We start from the raw sequence: 17,468 nt of genomic DNA, 5'->3' as shown, positions 1-17,468 counted from the left end.
ACTCAGAGTGGTTTTATTCCTTCTAATTAAGTGATGGAACAATCATAACATTTTGAAACCACTGTTTGTTTTCTGAGTAGGATATCATGGGTATTGTAAATTTAGCTAGTAATTAAAACATATGTACCTTTGAATCAGTAAGAATAAGCATGAGAAAAACAAAACTGCAAGATTAAAATGCTACTAAAACAGGTTGACAATATATACTTTGGTGGCTCAGAAGTGAATTTAAGTCTAAGACAAAATGGATTTTGCTAATGAAATTATGCGTTTTTGCTACTTTTTTTCTGCAGAGAATTGAATATTGGAACATATTCTCAGAACTGTGGCTGAGGACCAGATCATTTCTGTTGGGAGTGGGTGCCTATTTAACCTTTATGCAGAGCCCAGTTAATCTGTCCTTTAACTATATTTTTTAAATTCTGATGTGAAGATTCTCTTGGTACATTGGAGACCACAGCTGTTATGGTCCTAATGTTGTAATGCTGATTTTTTAAAATGTTGTTTCTCTGTTAATTTAACAATTTATTTTCTCAAATGCATTTTTCTCCAACTTCTAAAAAATCATACCAGTTGGTGGTGTTTAGGAGTTGCTTCCCATGTTTCACAGCACTAGGGTTCCCTCTGTTCCAGAGTTGTGATGCTGTGACACTTGTGCATGTTGCTGTCTACCCTGTAGGTCATCCCACTTCATAGTTAACAGGCTAGTTCTGTGTGAGCACAACTGATGTTTTAAAATTCGTCTCCAGAGTCTCTCCTTCGACCTGTTCTTGTTTTCATTCCTAATCTCACTGGAAATCATTCCTTTTGATCTTAGTATATGTATTTTGTTGATGAGCTTTTACACTCATTTAATGTAGGCAAGTAGTTTTTTTTTTTTTTTTTAAAGATTAAAAAGGCATCCAAATTAAGAAACTTTCACACATAGGACAAACCTGCACATTTTTTATACAAAAAATTAAAGTTTCCTTGATAGGGTTTCTAGGAACACTGCCTACATTTTATTAAAAATACCTCCAACAGGTAGAATATATTAATTTTGTGAGGCTACTTAGGACAAGTAAAAAGTAAGCTGCTTTGCTCCCTTGCTTGATTTCCTTACATCATGTGAACAAGTGCTACAGTTTGCATGTATGTAGAATCCTAGACTGATGAAAACCGTAAGTCCCTGTGGCCTACAGAGTTATTTTTTATGGTAGAACTAGTGTGGATATCTTTATAAACTGTGTGCTATTAAAACAATGAAGATTCAAATGACTCCATGGTAAAATACATAAAAAAGTAAAGTCTTGGTTAAATGCAGATCACTGGCTTCAGAATACTTCACTGTATTTTGTTCACATCAACACTAAGCATATTATACATACTTTATTAACTTATGTCATATTATATGATACAATGTACTTCTTAGTGAATTCACCAAAGTTCTTTTTTTCAAATATCCCTACTGGTTAATGATATTCCAGCTTTAATATTCTGTAAGTCTTAGTAATTTGGCTCTTAAATGGCAAGATGTTAGCTGTAGAAGGTTAAATCTCATTTATAATATAATAAATGTTGAGTAGGGGCTCATCATTTTTAAGCATAAATACTTTTACACACACTCCCAATCCCCACACACGTAAGTTTTATTTCTCTTGGGGGAAAAAGAAAACTGCAGGCCTTACAAATTTTAACTGAAAAATACAGACTTTCTTTTGTACTATTTGTGAAAACAGAAATCAAAGTTGCTAGTGCTTTTTATTTTAATTATTCTGTTAAGCATATATGTCAATAAGTGTTTTTCAATTCCATCTCTGTCATTTAAATTATTGGTGAAATAACTGATTACTAGACATTGTAAAACCAATAGATCTTGGTTGCACAATAAAATAATATTTCATTGGTAGTCAGAATCAATTATTTCAAGTGCATCTTATTAATATAAATGTCAGCTAATCCAGTGTAAAGTTTTATAGTATTAAATGCCAGATCTAACTGAAATTTTATTTTATATCTTAAGTAAATTTACGATAATGTTCTCAAGCTGTCAACAAAATAGTGTACCTTTGTGAAATACGAATTTATTAATTAAATTATACAGACTAAAAAATTGTGTATCATTTCAGTATCACTCTCATCAATAGATAGTCATGTAAACCAAAAAATGAAAAAGAAACTTCAAAGTTAAACTGCACCGTAGATCAAAGAATTCACAGGTATTTATAGAACAGTCCATCCAATAGCTGCATAAAAGCATGTTATTTTCTTAGCAGCCCATGAAACTTTTTCTAAACTAGATCACATTTTAGGCCAAAAAGAAAATATAAAAAAACACAACAAATTTTCAAATTATTTCTTATATCTAATCAGATTGTACTGAAGAAACTTAGACATCAATACCAAGAGAAACTATATAAGCATATGGAGATTAAATAATATACTTGTGAAGAACTACTGGGTCAAAATTAATGAAATGAAGAAGTGAAAACTGGATCACACAATAGATACCAACGAAATACAGAAAACTATTAGGGAATATTTTTAAACATACTCCAATAAATTAAAAAAATCTAAAGGAAATAAAATTTATAGACACATATGATCTACCAAAATCGAACCAAGAGGATATAACCAACTTAATCACAACTTTTAGCAAACAATGAGATTTAAGAAGCAAGAGTCTCTAAACAAAAAAGAAGCCCAAGACCAACTGAATTCATTGCTGAATTCTCCCAAACCTTTAAAGAAGAACTAACATCAAGGCTCCTCAAACTATTCCATAAAACAAAGGGAAGCAACACTTCCAAACTCATTCTATAAAGCCAGTATTATGACATGACACCAAAACTAGATTGAATGCAACAAAAAAGGAAACTATAAAAGTTTCCTTGACAAAAATGGCAAAAAAATTTATTAACATAAACTAATTGCACAAAGTGGTTTCATTGTGATATTTACATACATATCAATAATGTAGTTCAAATTCACCTCCTATTACTTTTTCCTAATCTCCCTCCACCTTCCCTCCTTTTTAACAGTATTTAGTGGATTTCATTATTCTATTTTCATACATACGTGCAATGAACTTGCCACTTCTCCCCTCTCCCCCTGCCCCTGTCCCCTCCCTCTTCTCCCCAACCCTCCTCGCTTCCAGGCAGAAATGTTCTGCCCTTATCTCTAATTTTGTTGAAGAGAAAGTATAAGCAATAATAAAACAAAGTGTTTGTGCTAATTGAGATAAGGATAACTATACAAAGAGTTTCTAGCATTGCTTCCATGTACAAATGTGTTACATCCCAAGTTGATTCATCTCCGACCTTTTCACTAGCTCCTGATTCCCTTCCCATATTGACCTCTGTCACTTTAAGGTTTCTATATTAGTTCCTCTGCAGTGGGGACATTAAATATTATATTTTGTGTTTCTTACCTATCCTCATACCTCCCGTGTGTGCTCTCCCCTTATCATGTGACCTAAGCCCAACATTGCTGTATTTGCCATAGATCTAAACTCCACGTATGAGGGAGAACATACGATTTTTGGTCTTCTGAGCCTGGCTAACCTTGCTCAGAATGATGTTCTCCAGTTCCATCCATTTACTTGCAAATGATAACAATTCATTCTTCTTTATGGCTGAGTAAAATTCCATTGTGTATAAATACCACATTTTTTTAATCCATTTGTCAGTAGTGGGGCATCTTGGCTTGTTCCATAATTTGGCTATTGTGAATAGCGCTGCAATAAACATGGATGTGCAGGTGCCTCTGGAGTAACCTGTGTCACATTCCTTTGGGTATATCCCCAGGAGTGGGATTGCTGGATCATATAGCAGATCTACATTTAGATTTTTAAGGAGCCTCCAAATTTTTTTCGAGTGGTTGCACTAGTTTACATTCCTAACAGCAGTGTATGAGGGTTCCTTTTCCACACATCCTCACCAACACCTGTTGTTAGTGGTATTTTTAATAATGGCTATTCTAAAGAGGTGGAATCTTAGTGTGGTTTTGATTTGCATTTCCTTTATGGCTAGAGATGGTGAGCATTTTTTCATGTGTTTTTTGGCCATTTGAATTTCTTTTGAGAAAGTTCTGTTTTGTTCAGTTGACCATTTCTTTATTAGTTCATTGATTTTGGGAGAGTTTAGTTTTTTGAGTTCCCTGTATATTCTGGTTATCAGTCCTTTGTCTAATGTATAGCTGCTAAATATTTTCTCCCACTCTGTGGGTGGTCTCTTCAGTTTAGAGACCATTTCTTTTGTTGTGCAGAAGCTTTTTAATTTTATGAAGTCCCATTTGTCCATTCTTTCTCTTAGTTGCTGAGCTGCTGGGGTTCTACTGAGGAAGTCCTTGCCTATACCTATTACTTCCAGAGTGTTTCCTGCTCTATCCTGTACCAACTTTACATATGTTGAACCACCCCTGCATTCCTGGGATGAAGCCAACTTGGTCGTGGTGAATGATCTTTCTGAAGTGTTGTTGAATTCAGTTTGCCATTATTTTATTGAGGATTTTTGCATCAATGTTCATTAAGGAAATAGGCCTATAGTTCTCCTTTTTGGAAGTGTCTTTGTCTGGTTTTGGGATGAGTGTGATACTGGCTTCATAGAATGAGTTAGGCAGTTTTCCTTCCCTTTCTATTAATTCTTCTTTAAAGGTCTGATAGAATTCAGTGGAGAATCCATCAGGTCCTAGACTTTTCTTTTTTGGGAGACTCTTTATTGCTGCTACAATTTCATTTTGTGTTATAGATCTATTCAGGTGATCAATGTCTTCTTGGTTCAATTTTAGATGGTCTTAAGTATCTAGAAATCTGTCCATTTCTTCAAGATTTTCAAATTTATTAGAATATAGGTCTTCAAAGTAGTCTCTGATTATTTCCTGGATTTGTGTGGTGTTTGTTGTTATCTCCCCTTTTGCATTTCTGATTTTACTGATTTGGGTTTTTTCTCTCCTCATTTTAGTCACATTTGCTAGGGGTCTGTCAATCTTGTTTATTTTTTCAAAGAATCAACTTTTTGTTTCATTGATTCTTTGCATGGTTTTTTTGTTTGTTTATTTCATCTCTTATTTTTATTATGTGCAATGTACTTTGATCACAGTCACAAATCCCCATTGCTCTCTCCTTTCTCCCTTCCTGCTGTTTTTATTTATCCACAAACAGTCCCCATTTTACAACCATGTCATTTTGTTTTTTAAGATCACGCACGATTCAACATGAGTCATTATTTTGACAATAAAAAACGTATATTATAATAATACTATATACAATCCCTATAAAATGAAGCCAAAAATGTACTCAGGAAAACTTATTGCTTCTTTGCCAAATGAAAAGTAAAAAAAATATATATAAAGTGTTTAAGAGTTAACAGAAAAAAACAAAAACAAATTACAGACAAGGGAAAAAAGAACTGAAAAGAGAAAAAATAGTGAATTAGGATAGAAAAAAAACAGTGTAACAGATTACATGCTTTAGGAGCATGGAAAAATTATAAAACTGTTAAGGCATTTAAAATTTTTTAATATAGACTGTTTCAAAATTATTCAAAATAGAGAAAATTTGTACAATGAACCCATGACATATATCACCCACCTTCAGTAACCACCAACAGACTGGTCAATCTTAGTTTTTGTATCATCCTATCAGTTTTTAATTTTTAAATACTGAATTATGAACATTACGTGCCAATGTTTTATTGTGTTCTACGTAAAAGGAAGAACTGTTACTAATTTTCGTTCTCTTTTCCTCTCTCACTATACAGCCAGGCTCTCAAAGTATAGGTACTCACAATATACATTTGCCATTAGTGAAAATTAAAAACAAACAAAAAAACCTATAGCACACCTTACTGCATATCCACAATGCCACAAAAAGCAAGAGTAGAAAATAAACAATAACTTACCCAAACTTTCCTTAACTTCATCATCCACATCAGAATTATTCTTTCCAGACATTAAATAACTCTTGAGCCTAGAAGGACCACTTAAGAAAAAAATAAATAAACCATAAAATTTGTATTCTTATAACACACATATCTATTTATCTAATTTAATGATCATTTTTCTCCTGAAACTGCCATAGGTTTCTTTCTTATAAAAATAATAGTAATGTGATAGATCAAAGAATATATGTACATGCTGAATAAAACAGAGACTACAATTTAATCCCACAACTGATGGTCAAACATGATAAATGCTAAATTTTATAACTTTATTTTAAACTAACTCATGGGTTAATAATAAACTTAGTCAACCCCAGTGACAACATTCTTTGATTAAAAAAAAAGTATAAGAAAAAATGAAAAATCAGCATATTTTCATTAAAACAAACTACAGTCTACAAAAAAATAGAATTTAAAACATAGTCCATAAATTGGCAGAGATGATTCAACTTATTCCAGTGTAAGATCCCTTTCCTCCTATTATGAATCTAAGATTGTGTAATACTAACCCCCCCAAAAGTCTGAGAATTTCTATAATTTTACATTCATTTCTTTTGTAAAAGGTTTTACGACTCCACATATAATACAAGTAGGTTAACTTTACTTGCTCAATGCGTCAGTGAATGTTTTAACGATATATCCACAAATTCTTTAATACTCTTCCTTTCAAAAGGTAGAGACTAATTCCCTGCTTCTTGAAGGTGTCTGGAGTTGTGGTGACTTGTTTCTAATGAACAGAACACAGAGGAAGTGAGCATAAAACTTCAGAGATTAGGTCATTAAAAGCCAATGTGATTACCATCATAGTCACCTTCTTATCTCAGGTCACTTGCTTTGAGTGAAGCCAGTTGCCATGTTGAGCAGCAGTATGGAAGCACCACAGCAAGGAATTAAGGTCTAATGGCAATAGCCAGCAAAGAACTGTAGCCTCCTGCCAACAGCCACGTTAGTGAGACTTAAATGGATCCTTTGGTTCCAGTTAAGTCTTCAAAGAGTAGAAAACAAAAGGACATCTTGACTACCTCTAAGAATCCCTAGGCTAAAGCTATTCTGACCCACAGAAACTATAAACAGTAAATGTTTCCAAGCAAACAATAATGGGTAGCTAATACAGTGAGTAAATCCTATTATCCATAGAATATATGCATACCTTTCTTCCAAAACTGAGACTTTAGGACTTCCAGAATCCAAATTAGACACTGTTGGTGTCTTGCATGTATAGTCACTGGTACGAGATTTTAGATGAACATTTTGTGCAGTCATAATTCTATCTTGATCTTTAGAGTATCCTGTAGTTCTATGGAAATAAAAGGGTAAAACTGTTTATTCGTCTTCAAAACCTATTTCTTCCAAAAACAATATACAGGTAGGTATATGAACAATATAATGTTGCCTATAATAAATGTCAGCTCACCATGCTCAGGTCCTAACCTAAGACTTACAACTAGCTCAGAAAGAAGATTGATTCTAGGACCTACCTAGCAAGATTTCTAATTTGAAACGTTCTGTTGAGAGAAAGGGTTTAAACCTGGTCTAAGATGAGAGTGATAAGGAAAGGACACTAGGAGACACTGCCTGTAGGTAGCTATGATACACTGTTACTCTATCACAGTTCACTGGGAAATCCAAATAGTTGGACTATTCAAGAGGACCCGTAGGGACCTCAGTGGGATAAAGCTCATCTTTTTGGTAACTGGTCAGTTTACCCCAAATATATGCAAACAAGATACACCATTCCTTTTGTGAGTTTATTTCTGGAGGTGTAGTTTCCTCCTCCATCCTGCCATCAAAGTCAAAGAAAACAAAAGAGACTTGTAAGAGAATACTATGAAAAACTGTATTCCAACAAGTAAGATAATCTAGAAGAAATGGAAAAATTTCTAAAAACACACAAAACTGAAGTTAGGCACTGGTAACTCACCCTATAATCCTAGCTACTTGGGAGGCTGAGATCAGGAGGATCATGGTTGGAGGCCAGGCACGGCAAATAATCTGAGAGATTTCATCTCCAAAATAACCAGAGCAAAATGGACTAGAGGTGTGGCTCAAGAGGTAGACAGCCTACTTGGCAAGTGCGAAGCTCTGAGTTCAAACCCCAGTGCCACCAAAATAAATTAAAAAAACCACAACAAACTAATTCAGCAATAAACAATCTTAAAAGATCTATGAATTTACCTACAAGGAAAAGGTGAGGTTGATAGCTTCACCACTGAATTCTACTGAGCCTTATATATGAAGATGGTATGAAAAATCTAAATTTAGGGTGCTTATGGGATTTTTTTTTTGTACCATGATGACATACATACATACAGAGATTTTTAATCATTTCTTTCAGTTCATCCCCAGCATACTTTGTATTAAATATTTGTTGAATGCATGCTATAGTAAAAATCAAGAAAGCATAAAAATAATACTTAGCTCAATATGTTTCAAGGCTGATGAGAAAGAATGAAAAGCATCTAGCAAATACTTGGCACAAGTAAGCACTTAAAAAACTGGCCTGACACAGTGGCTCAATTCCTGTAATCCCAGCTACTTGGAAGGCAGAGAACAGGGGGAAGGGGACCCTGGTTTGAGGTCAGTCTGGGCAAAAAGATAGCAAACTCCTTTTTAATCAATAACCTGGGCATGCCTGTGATCCCAACTATGAGGGAGGCAGTCGGTAAGAGAATCATGGTCTGAGGCTGGCCCTAGGCACAACAAGAGACCCTCTGAAAAATAACTAAGGCAAAGAAATAACTGGGGGAGTGATTCAAGTGATAGAGCACCGGCTTAGCAATAGTGAGGCCCTGAGTAACAAACCCTAGTAATAAAAAATGAGCTTTCTTAAGAGAGAAAGTACTGAGATATGTTCTAATTACTGAAATCACATTAAACTTTAAAAGGAAGAAACTTGAACTGTGTACCTGAAAATGATTAGTATACATCTTTTACCGTAATTTTTTTAAAAAAGAAGCAACTCTGAGGCAACATTATCAACTTTAACACTCTCAATTCTATGTGCCATCTATTGTTCTCCATTTTAAAATGAGGAAACAAGTTCAGAATACTACTTTGCCTAAGTGTCACCCAGCTAATAGCAGAGCTCACATGTAATATCAGCTATGTCAGCATACAGAACTCTTTATAATACTCTGTCCATGATTAAATAACATAGACAAACTATTAAATGCTATACAACAAAAATAACTATAACAGAAATTACCCAGCACAATCAAGACTTTTCTTCTTAGTCACATCTGCCTTGTCACTTTCCAATGGCTCATTCTGGGAACAACCAGAAATTTTATCACAGCCAGTAATACCTTCAGAACCTCCAACATTTAAAGGCTTCTGTACTCTTGAGGTGCCTTGAGTAGCTGTCTTCTGCCTTTTTGATGGAATGGTTTTTCCCCCAATATTCTTAGACAACTGATTTGCTTTCTTAGGCTTTTGCCTACTGTTGTGATATACTGAGAATTCATTTCTTATTGAAGAATTTTTATCAACAGGACCTGAAGGATTAAATGATAAAGTTACTGTAATGTTTGTCCAGATGACCTGGCTCACTGAAATCCAACATCATCTTCCCATATAAACACATACACATAGGCCAATCTGATGGGCTGAATTTGTTTCCACACTAAATTCTTTAAATTCAATTTAGAGAGACATACATTCTACCCTTTAAATCCATCACATGGTTGCTAAACACCATCTTCTGGCTCTGCCCACTACACTTGATCATCCTTAACGTCCTGTATTCCCCAAGGTTTCAGCTTCAGTTTTTCACTCTATGAGACTCATCTACTCATAGTTTTAATGAATATCTATATGTTGATACCAATAATATCTACCAACCCTCTTCCCTAAATCTGCTTCTCTTGCTTCATTTCCTATCTTAATGAAAAGCACAAGTATCTACCCAGTTTCCTGAATCAGAAATATGAGTCATTCAAGACTCAATCTTGTCAGCCTTACTTTCTTAAATGGTCTCAAATCTGCTTACTTTTTAAGCTCTCCTGCTTACTATTAGAAAAGACCCACATCATTTTTAGATTATTAAAAGTTTCTTAAACATTCTGTAGCCTTGCTGTTCTTAACCCATTCTTCACACTGCTTCATGAATCATCTTTGGAAAATAAACCTTGGATCATCTTAAAATCTTTTAGTGAGTATATGGTGGTACATGCCTGTAGCTATAGAAGAGGCTGAGCAGGTAGATCACAGGACCTCACAAATTTTGAGACCAGCATGAGCAACATGACAATACCCCATTTCAAAAAACAAAAATAATATTTTTAGTGAGTATCTACCATTTTGAGATTAAGTTCAAACACTTTTTTTTTTTTTTGGCAGTACTGGGGTTTGAACCCAGGGCCTCACGCTTGCTAGGCAGGTACTCTACCACTTGAGCCACTCTGCCAGCCCTCCAAACACTTTAATATCAATTTATTTCTACAATTAGAGTTTGCTTATTTCACCAGCCAAAAGTCTCAACAACCACTTCCAAACAAATAAGAGCCAGAAGTACTGAACTATTACATGTTCTCTAAAGTACGGGTCCTCCAAATGTAGCCTTCACGCCACCAAGATCGCATCACCAGGCAATCTGTTAGAAATGCATATTTTCAGGCCCCACTTCAGACTTACAGAAACTGGACACTAAGTAAGGCCCACTACAGTTCAGATTACTTGTTCCAGTACTCTGAATAAGCCTTCAGTCAGTTCTGAGGTACACTAAAGACAAATCAGCCAGATATAGCTGTGGAGTTCACACCTTTAATCATAGCACTTGGAAGGCTGAGGAAGGGTGATTCAAGTTTGAGGACAGCCTGGGCTACAAAGCAAGACCCTTTCTCAAAAAAAAAAAAAAAAAAAAAAGAGACAGAGAGAGAGATTTTAACTCCCTATCACTACATGCGCTACTTGTGCATGAGTCATGCTATCCTTCCTCTTCACAATATTCAATTAGCTAATTCCTAATTAATCCTCCAGGAGTGTTTCCCTAATTCTTCAGTCTTAGGATAGCTCTTTCTCTCACAATCCTCTTAATGCTTATCACATATCTATTTACTCATCTCTCTGACTTCCTCCTCCAGAAACTGACAATTCTTTAAGACCAAGGAATTGATTGGTGTTTTCAACTACCTCTATAGTTGTATGTCTAACAGGGGCAGGACTACAGTAAAGCAAGTGTAGACTCAAGTAGAAAATTTAAGAAGGTACTTGCTTTCAGGGTCATGCAAGTTATAGCCTGAACTCAAACAAACCTAAGTGCCTGTATTACCCTAGTCCTGGCCCTGGGTTATACCATCACTGCATCAGAACAAGCACTTATAATTTTATCTTTATATATATGAAAGGTCTGCAGTGTCACATGTGTACTACATGCAGCTTAGGTGCAAGTCATGTTGGTTGTGTGTGCATGTGTGTGAGTGTGTGTTCAGACTTTAGTTTTTTTTTCCAGTAGATGATGGAGTCTGGACTACATGAACTACAAGGATTCCTGCACTGTTGTGACACTCTAGCTTGGTCAGAAACCCAATATCTTCTATTTGAAAACTTTTACATAGTCTTTTTTTAACAAATTTCAGAGATCTAGAACATTTATCCAAGTTCTGTAAAATTTTTTTACACCAAATTTTTATACACCCATCTACACAATACAGTTATTTAGGCAACCTAGAGCAGAAAAACAAGTATCCCAAAGCAGTAACAGTGGTGGTTAATATTTCAATCTACTGTATCAATTGCATTTAATCCTTATAAAAGCTCAAGAGCTTAGAAGTGTTGGTAATCACATGCTAAACACTGAGACTTAACAAAGTAATCTAGGCAACTGTAGGAGTCATAATTTACACTGAAATTCAACTCTAAAATCTAAGGATGCTGGGCATGGTGGCTCATGCCTGTAACCCCAGTTAACTCAGGAGACAGAAATTTGGAGGACTGCAGTTGGAAGACAACCTGGGTAAAAAGTAACTCTCATACCATCTCAACAAAACAAAGCCAGGCATGGTGGTATGTGCCTGTCATGGACTGCCTGTCTGAATTCTCACTCTGCCCCAGGTACAATGCCTCCTTCATATTCCACAAACATGCTAAATATGTTCTATCAGGACTTTCACAAATACTGTTCCCTTGGTTTAGAATGTTCCACTCCCAGTCATTTGTATTGCTCTCTCTTTTTACTCATATATGGGACCTGAAAGATCATAATAGCCTCTCATACAACCTATTAGAAAACAGTATTCCTGTCATCTCATCTCTCTCCTTTATCTGATTTTTCTTTCTTAACATCTACCACTGCATGAATTTTTATCTATATTGTCTTCCCCATATAATGTAAGCTTCACAAGAAGGGATTTTGGTTTTGGGAGACTGTCCACAGTATATCCCTACACCTAGAACCCTACATCTGTTGGAACATCAAGGAATTCATAACTGACTTAGTGTTTCAATTGATGAATCAATTTAACTTTGTCCTTGTAAGATTCTTCTGTAGTATAGGAATTTCAGTCACATAAAAAATTACTTAGAGAATAATTTTTGGGCCCTCTCAAAGAATGTAATTTAATAAAAATACTTACTCTCCTCTGATTTTACCAACCACCACTCAGATGGACGCCTGGAAACTCTGCGACTTTTTGTAACAGTCAAAGACACTTCTTCAGGAACAAGTTTGTTCTTGTACCCATTGGAAAAATGTTTCTTTCTAGATTCTTCTCCATTTTTTTTGGTGCCACTTTTCTTTTCTTTCTTCCCTAAAATAAAACCATAAAAACAATTCAAATCTAAGCCTGAGTTTTCAGAAGATCATGAAAGATTTTTTTAAAAATAAATAAAACTTTCAGTTATAGGAACTTCTTAAATTTATTCTGTGGGTTTTTTTACCTCTACTTTTTTAAGTCACATTTTCATTGTAAGACCTCTAAATTTCTGCCAATTAAATGCTAACTTTTCATATTGTTTGATAACTCTCATATACTCCTAAAACAATAGCATCTTCTGAAAAAAAATTATATTGTAAACTATTTACAATGCATAACTTGAAATAGGTCATTAGTGCTTTTTGTTCTGAAATAATGATTTTTTTCAATCTAATATTTAGAAGAGGCTATTAAAAGTGTGTTTAATTATAAACCTTGTTATGAGATCATTTTGGATTACTCAGAGTGGCCCAATCCATGTGCCCTTGGTGTTAGTGTGACAAAACTTGTGACTCACAGAACAGGAAGATAGGTAGGAAGATCCTGGTCTGAGACCAGTCCTGGGGAGAAAAGTGTTAAGACCCTTTTTGAAAAGGGCTGGAGGTGTGGCAAGTGGTAGAGCACCTGCCTAGCAAGTATGAGGCCTTGAGTTCAAACCCCAGTACCAACACTCCCCCCAAAAAAGAAAAAAAAATTATAATATAGATAGCAATTAATTAGAACTTCATTTTTATTTATTTCACAGTACTGGGATTTGAACTCAGGGCCTACACCTTGAGCCATTCCACCAGTCCTTTTTCGTGATGGGATTTTTTGAGATAGGGTCTTGCAAACTATTAACCAGGCTGGTTTGAACCATGATCCTCCTGATCTCTGTCTCCTCAGTAACTAGGATTACAGGCGTGAGCCACCAGTGTCCAGCTAATCAGAACTTTATATTCATTAAACAACCTAGATAAAACCTAGATAAAAAATACTTACCTAGACTGTTCTTACAAATTAGTGTACAGAATACAGGCGGTACTCAAAAAATGTTTAACGTTTATTAAACATCTTTTAAGTATAAGCACCCTTAAAGTATAAAGCTTTCACAGAGTACCTTTTCCTAAGACTTTATGAATATATCAAAATTTTACCTTTAAATTTTATGAAATAATATTCTGCTTAAGGAAATAAATAGTAAGATAAAAACTTTTCAGTACCACCAAAAAACTTTCTTGCCACTATCGTACTCAGATGAATCAAATTCTTTGTTATAATTTCTTAAAATGGCCAACAACTAATTAAAACAATTAGAAACTATAGGAGGGAAAAAAATCCAATAAAAATATGGGATATAGCAAACATTTACAAAAGAGGTCTTCCAAAATAGCAAAAGTGGCTTTCTCCTCTATTTTAAATGGAATGCACAAAGGCACACAGATAAAACTTAAGCCTGTCAGCTACTATTTCAGGCAATACCAAATGAGAGCTAAAATAAATAGTTCAATGATAACTACATTAAAGTAGAATTTTTTTATATAAAGTTGCTTAATACTGTCCTGTAATATTTTTACTCCCCTTTATATTAGCAATATAGTGCAGTCATTTAAAACCTTCAGGCTCATATTTAATTGGGTCAAGAACATCTTCAAGTAAGCTAATAGTTTTACCATTCAAACATTAAAAGTATTTTCACCTATGTCAAAACTTCTTTGTAGAATTGAAAGAACATGAGCTCTACACTGCACGGGTCATGGACCAGGTTTTTTGATTTTTTTTTTTTTTTTTGCTCTTTTAGTCTCCTTTTTTAGTCTTTCTTATAGGAATGTAAAGGATAAATTATATATATGTTGCCTAATATATTAAGTGTTTTCTATTCCATTAACTATTTTAAAAAGAACTTTTTCTGTAAGAATAACTGTATTTTCTATTAATTAAAAAGTGATACAAAGAATATAAATCAATGTTTTCTTTATGACTAAGTATCAACATTATAAATCCCAACCATCATCCAATGATACAGTCACACTCCAGGTTGGTTTGGAGCAATCCCAGTTTGTTTATTGTCCTGATACATTCTCAACTGTCCTGATTGTGGTGATAAAATTATATAGCCACCCAACATTTAAAGATCTGTTGAGATATTGGTTAATTATTCTCTGTGCTTCCACTTCTCTTATTAACTTATATACTTGTCTTTGTCTTTTACTCCTCTCCTCACCCTGGTGGTACTAGGGTTTGAACTTGGCCTCAGACTTGCTAGGCAGGTGCTCTACCACTTGAGCCATTCTGCCAGTCCTTTCTTTTGTGTGTATATTGGGTATTTTCAAGATAGGGTCTCATGAAGTATTTCCCCAGGCTGGCTTTGAACCTCACTCCTCCTATCTCTAGAGCCTCCTGAGTAGCTAGGATTACAGATGTGAACAACCGATGACTGGCTCTTCTTTCATTTTTTTCATGTATGCTGACACCTTAGAAACTAAACAAAAACAATTGAGTTGGAATTGAATTATATGTGAAACAGAGATTCAAGAAAGAACCGATAGGCTTTTAAGGCTCTTTGTAAACTTAGGTTTACTTTACCTACTTCACAAAGCTAAACAGGGATATTTAAAACATAAAATAGTGGAATAATGTTCATGTTATATTTAATATAAACACTTACCCCCAGAGAGCATCTGTTTTTGGAAGATATGATCATTTCTCATTTCATCATGGTTTTTCTTATTTGTGTGTGAATTTCTTTGTAACTTGTCTTGAGCAATATGTGACATACTTTTATTTTCATCTTTACACTGTTCCATATTAAGATGTTCTTTGACTATGTTGGCCTTAAGTGTTCTTCTCTGTTTCTGCTTTGTACTTCTTTTGCTTCCAGATTGTTTTTCAGCATTCTCAGAATCCATTTCATAATCTGTAGATCTACAATTATTTTCCAACTCATCTGTACAACTTGTTCCCAGTATTGTTTTACCAGAGGGCTTAGATTTCTCTACTGGGTTTGCTTTATGAGAATGTTTGTCACTTGCCAAAGTCTTAGGTAATATATTATGATGCTTTTCTCTTGACTTCTTACCCTGAAGGTATGTAGTATTTTCAGGAGGGGATACTGTGTAGTGTTTCGGCAGTTCACCCTTTCTTGGTATTGTAATCCAAGGTCGACTGACAAAACTTCTATCTGACTCATCAATAACAAATTCATCCTCTAACAACTTCTTGTCACTGGGAGATGAATGGGATGGAGTAGTTGCTATGTGCCTAACAATGGGACTAAAACAATATATTACTGTAATAGCTCAAAAGAAAACCAAAAAATGAAGCTTCAGTCCTGTTTAGTGAAGAAAATAAAATTATATAGGAAATAAAATCTATCTTCTCTGTTAAAAGAGCAAGTCACATAACTACTTAATTTCCCTTTAATATTAAAAAATCTTCCCCTCCATTTTGTCTGATCACTTCCATTCATAACACTAAAAGAATCACAAAATTTAGGGCTCGGCGACTAATTTGATGACCCTTCTCCAATACATGTACTAAGAACTTCAAACCCATAGATGTACAATTATAACCCAAGACACATTAACTTATAATCCAAAATGCCATATATGTGTGTGGGCACATGTATACATGCACATATATTTAAACTATATTAAATTATCTGTTTGTATAAATGACTTCTGAGGGGGTCTAAATTTCTTCACATCCATACTGATAGGGAGACAAGTTTATTTCCCAAGAAACCTCCAAATCTAGTATTTTAAGAGAACACTAGTAAATCATAGGCGATCAGGGATGGGGCTAGAGGTATGGCTTAAGTGAAAGAGTACTGAAAAAAACAAAGAAAGAAAAAAAAAGATCAGGGATGATTTCTCTTTTTTTGAGTGGTACTGAGGTTTGAATTCACAGCCTCATGCTTGCTAGGCAGGCGCTCTACCACTTGAGCCACTCTATCAGCCACTATTTATGTTGGTTTTCTTTTTTTTGGAGATAGAGTCTCTCAAACTATTTGCCCACACTGGTTTTAAAATGTGATCCTCCTGACCTCTGCCTTCTAAGTAGCCAGGATTGCATGCATGAGCCACTATCACCTGGCAGGAATAATTTTTTTCTTCTTATCACTTTTTTTTTTAAATAACCCAAAGAACTTCATACATAGCAGCAGCAAATACATAGCTGTTGAATGAAAGAAATGTAAAAATAACTAAACTAAATAATGTAAAATTTCATTCCAAGTTTGAGAATTTCATTTATATTTCCATATATATTTCAATATAATCATGGTCTAGAATGGTAGAGCAGGCAAAGAAGAAATCTAATGCCACAGAAAGAGAAAGACAACTCTTATTACAAAGCAGATAATTCCCCATAACCTGCTGTAATGAGGTCAAAGTTTCCCCACTATAGCTTGCTTTCTCAAATCTGCTAACCCAAAATTTATTTTACTAAAAGATTTATCATAATTTTCCATACCTAGTGTTGCAAAAAGATAGACAATTTTAATTATAATCCTATAGTTTATAATCTAACATTAATTCTCAAATAGTAATAAAAGCATGTACAAGTTAAATACATACAAAGGAATTCATATGTTTAGTGATATAGGAATAAAATAAGACTAGTGCATTGAGATTAACCAGCACTTCTTCAATTAGTTGGGAAAGTTTTATAAAGACAGAATTATTCCAAGATGGTAATCTGGTGGATCCACTATTCATTTTCTGTTTTTTATAATAGCCTTGGACAAACCATGTTTTGCAATGAGATATACAAATCAAAAACTAAGGTGAACATCTAAATTCGAAAGCTGGTATATTGAGCTTCTATTCCCACATCTTTCACTTAAGTAAGGAAGGATGCCTAGTTGTTTTTAGTCATA

The 17,468-nt window shown here is 34.5% G+C and overlaps 1 protein-coding gene and 1 non-coding gene across 3 annotated transcripts in view; both read right to left on the bottom strand.

Moving 5' to 3' along the window:
• Cenpc (centromere protein C) overlaps positions 1 to 17,468 on the bottom strand; it is a 64,957-nt gene that overhangs the window by 16,100 nt on the left and 31,389 nt on the right. For both annotated transcript variants that reach the window (XM_074042098.1, XM_074042099.1), the window contains exons 8-12: positions 15,258 to 15,862; positions 12,491 to 12,664; positions 9,124 to 9,412; positions 7,069 to 7,215; positions 5,880 to 5,959 (exon numbers count right to left, since the gene is read on the bottom strand). In XM_074042098.1, the coding sequence (XP_073898199.1) occupies positions 5,880 to 5,959; positions 7,069 to 7,215; positions 9,124 to 9,412; positions 12,491 to 12,664; positions 15,258 to 15,862 (1,295 nt within the window). The remainder of the gene's footprint in view (positions 1 to 5,879; positions 5,960 to 7,068; positions 7,216 to 9,123; positions 9,413 to 12,490; positions 12,665 to 15,257; positions 15,863 to 17,468) is intronic.
• Positions 10,251 to 10,323, bottom strand: Trnaa-agc (transfer RNA alanine (anticodon AGC)). Its single transcript has one exon. It is a non-coding gene; the product is annotated as a tRNA-Ala (tRNA).

The sequence above is a fragment of the Castor canadensis genome, chromosome 9, assembly GCF_047511655.1.
Source record: "Castor canadensis chromosome 9, mCasCan1.hap1v2, whole genome shotgun sequence".
Classification (NCBI taxonomy): Eukaryota; Metazoa; Chordata; class Mammalia; order Rodentia; family Castoridae; genus Castor; species Castor canadensis.
The sequence above is the reverse complement of the archived record's forward strand: the minus strand, read 5'-3'. Positions and strand labels throughout refer to the sequence as shown.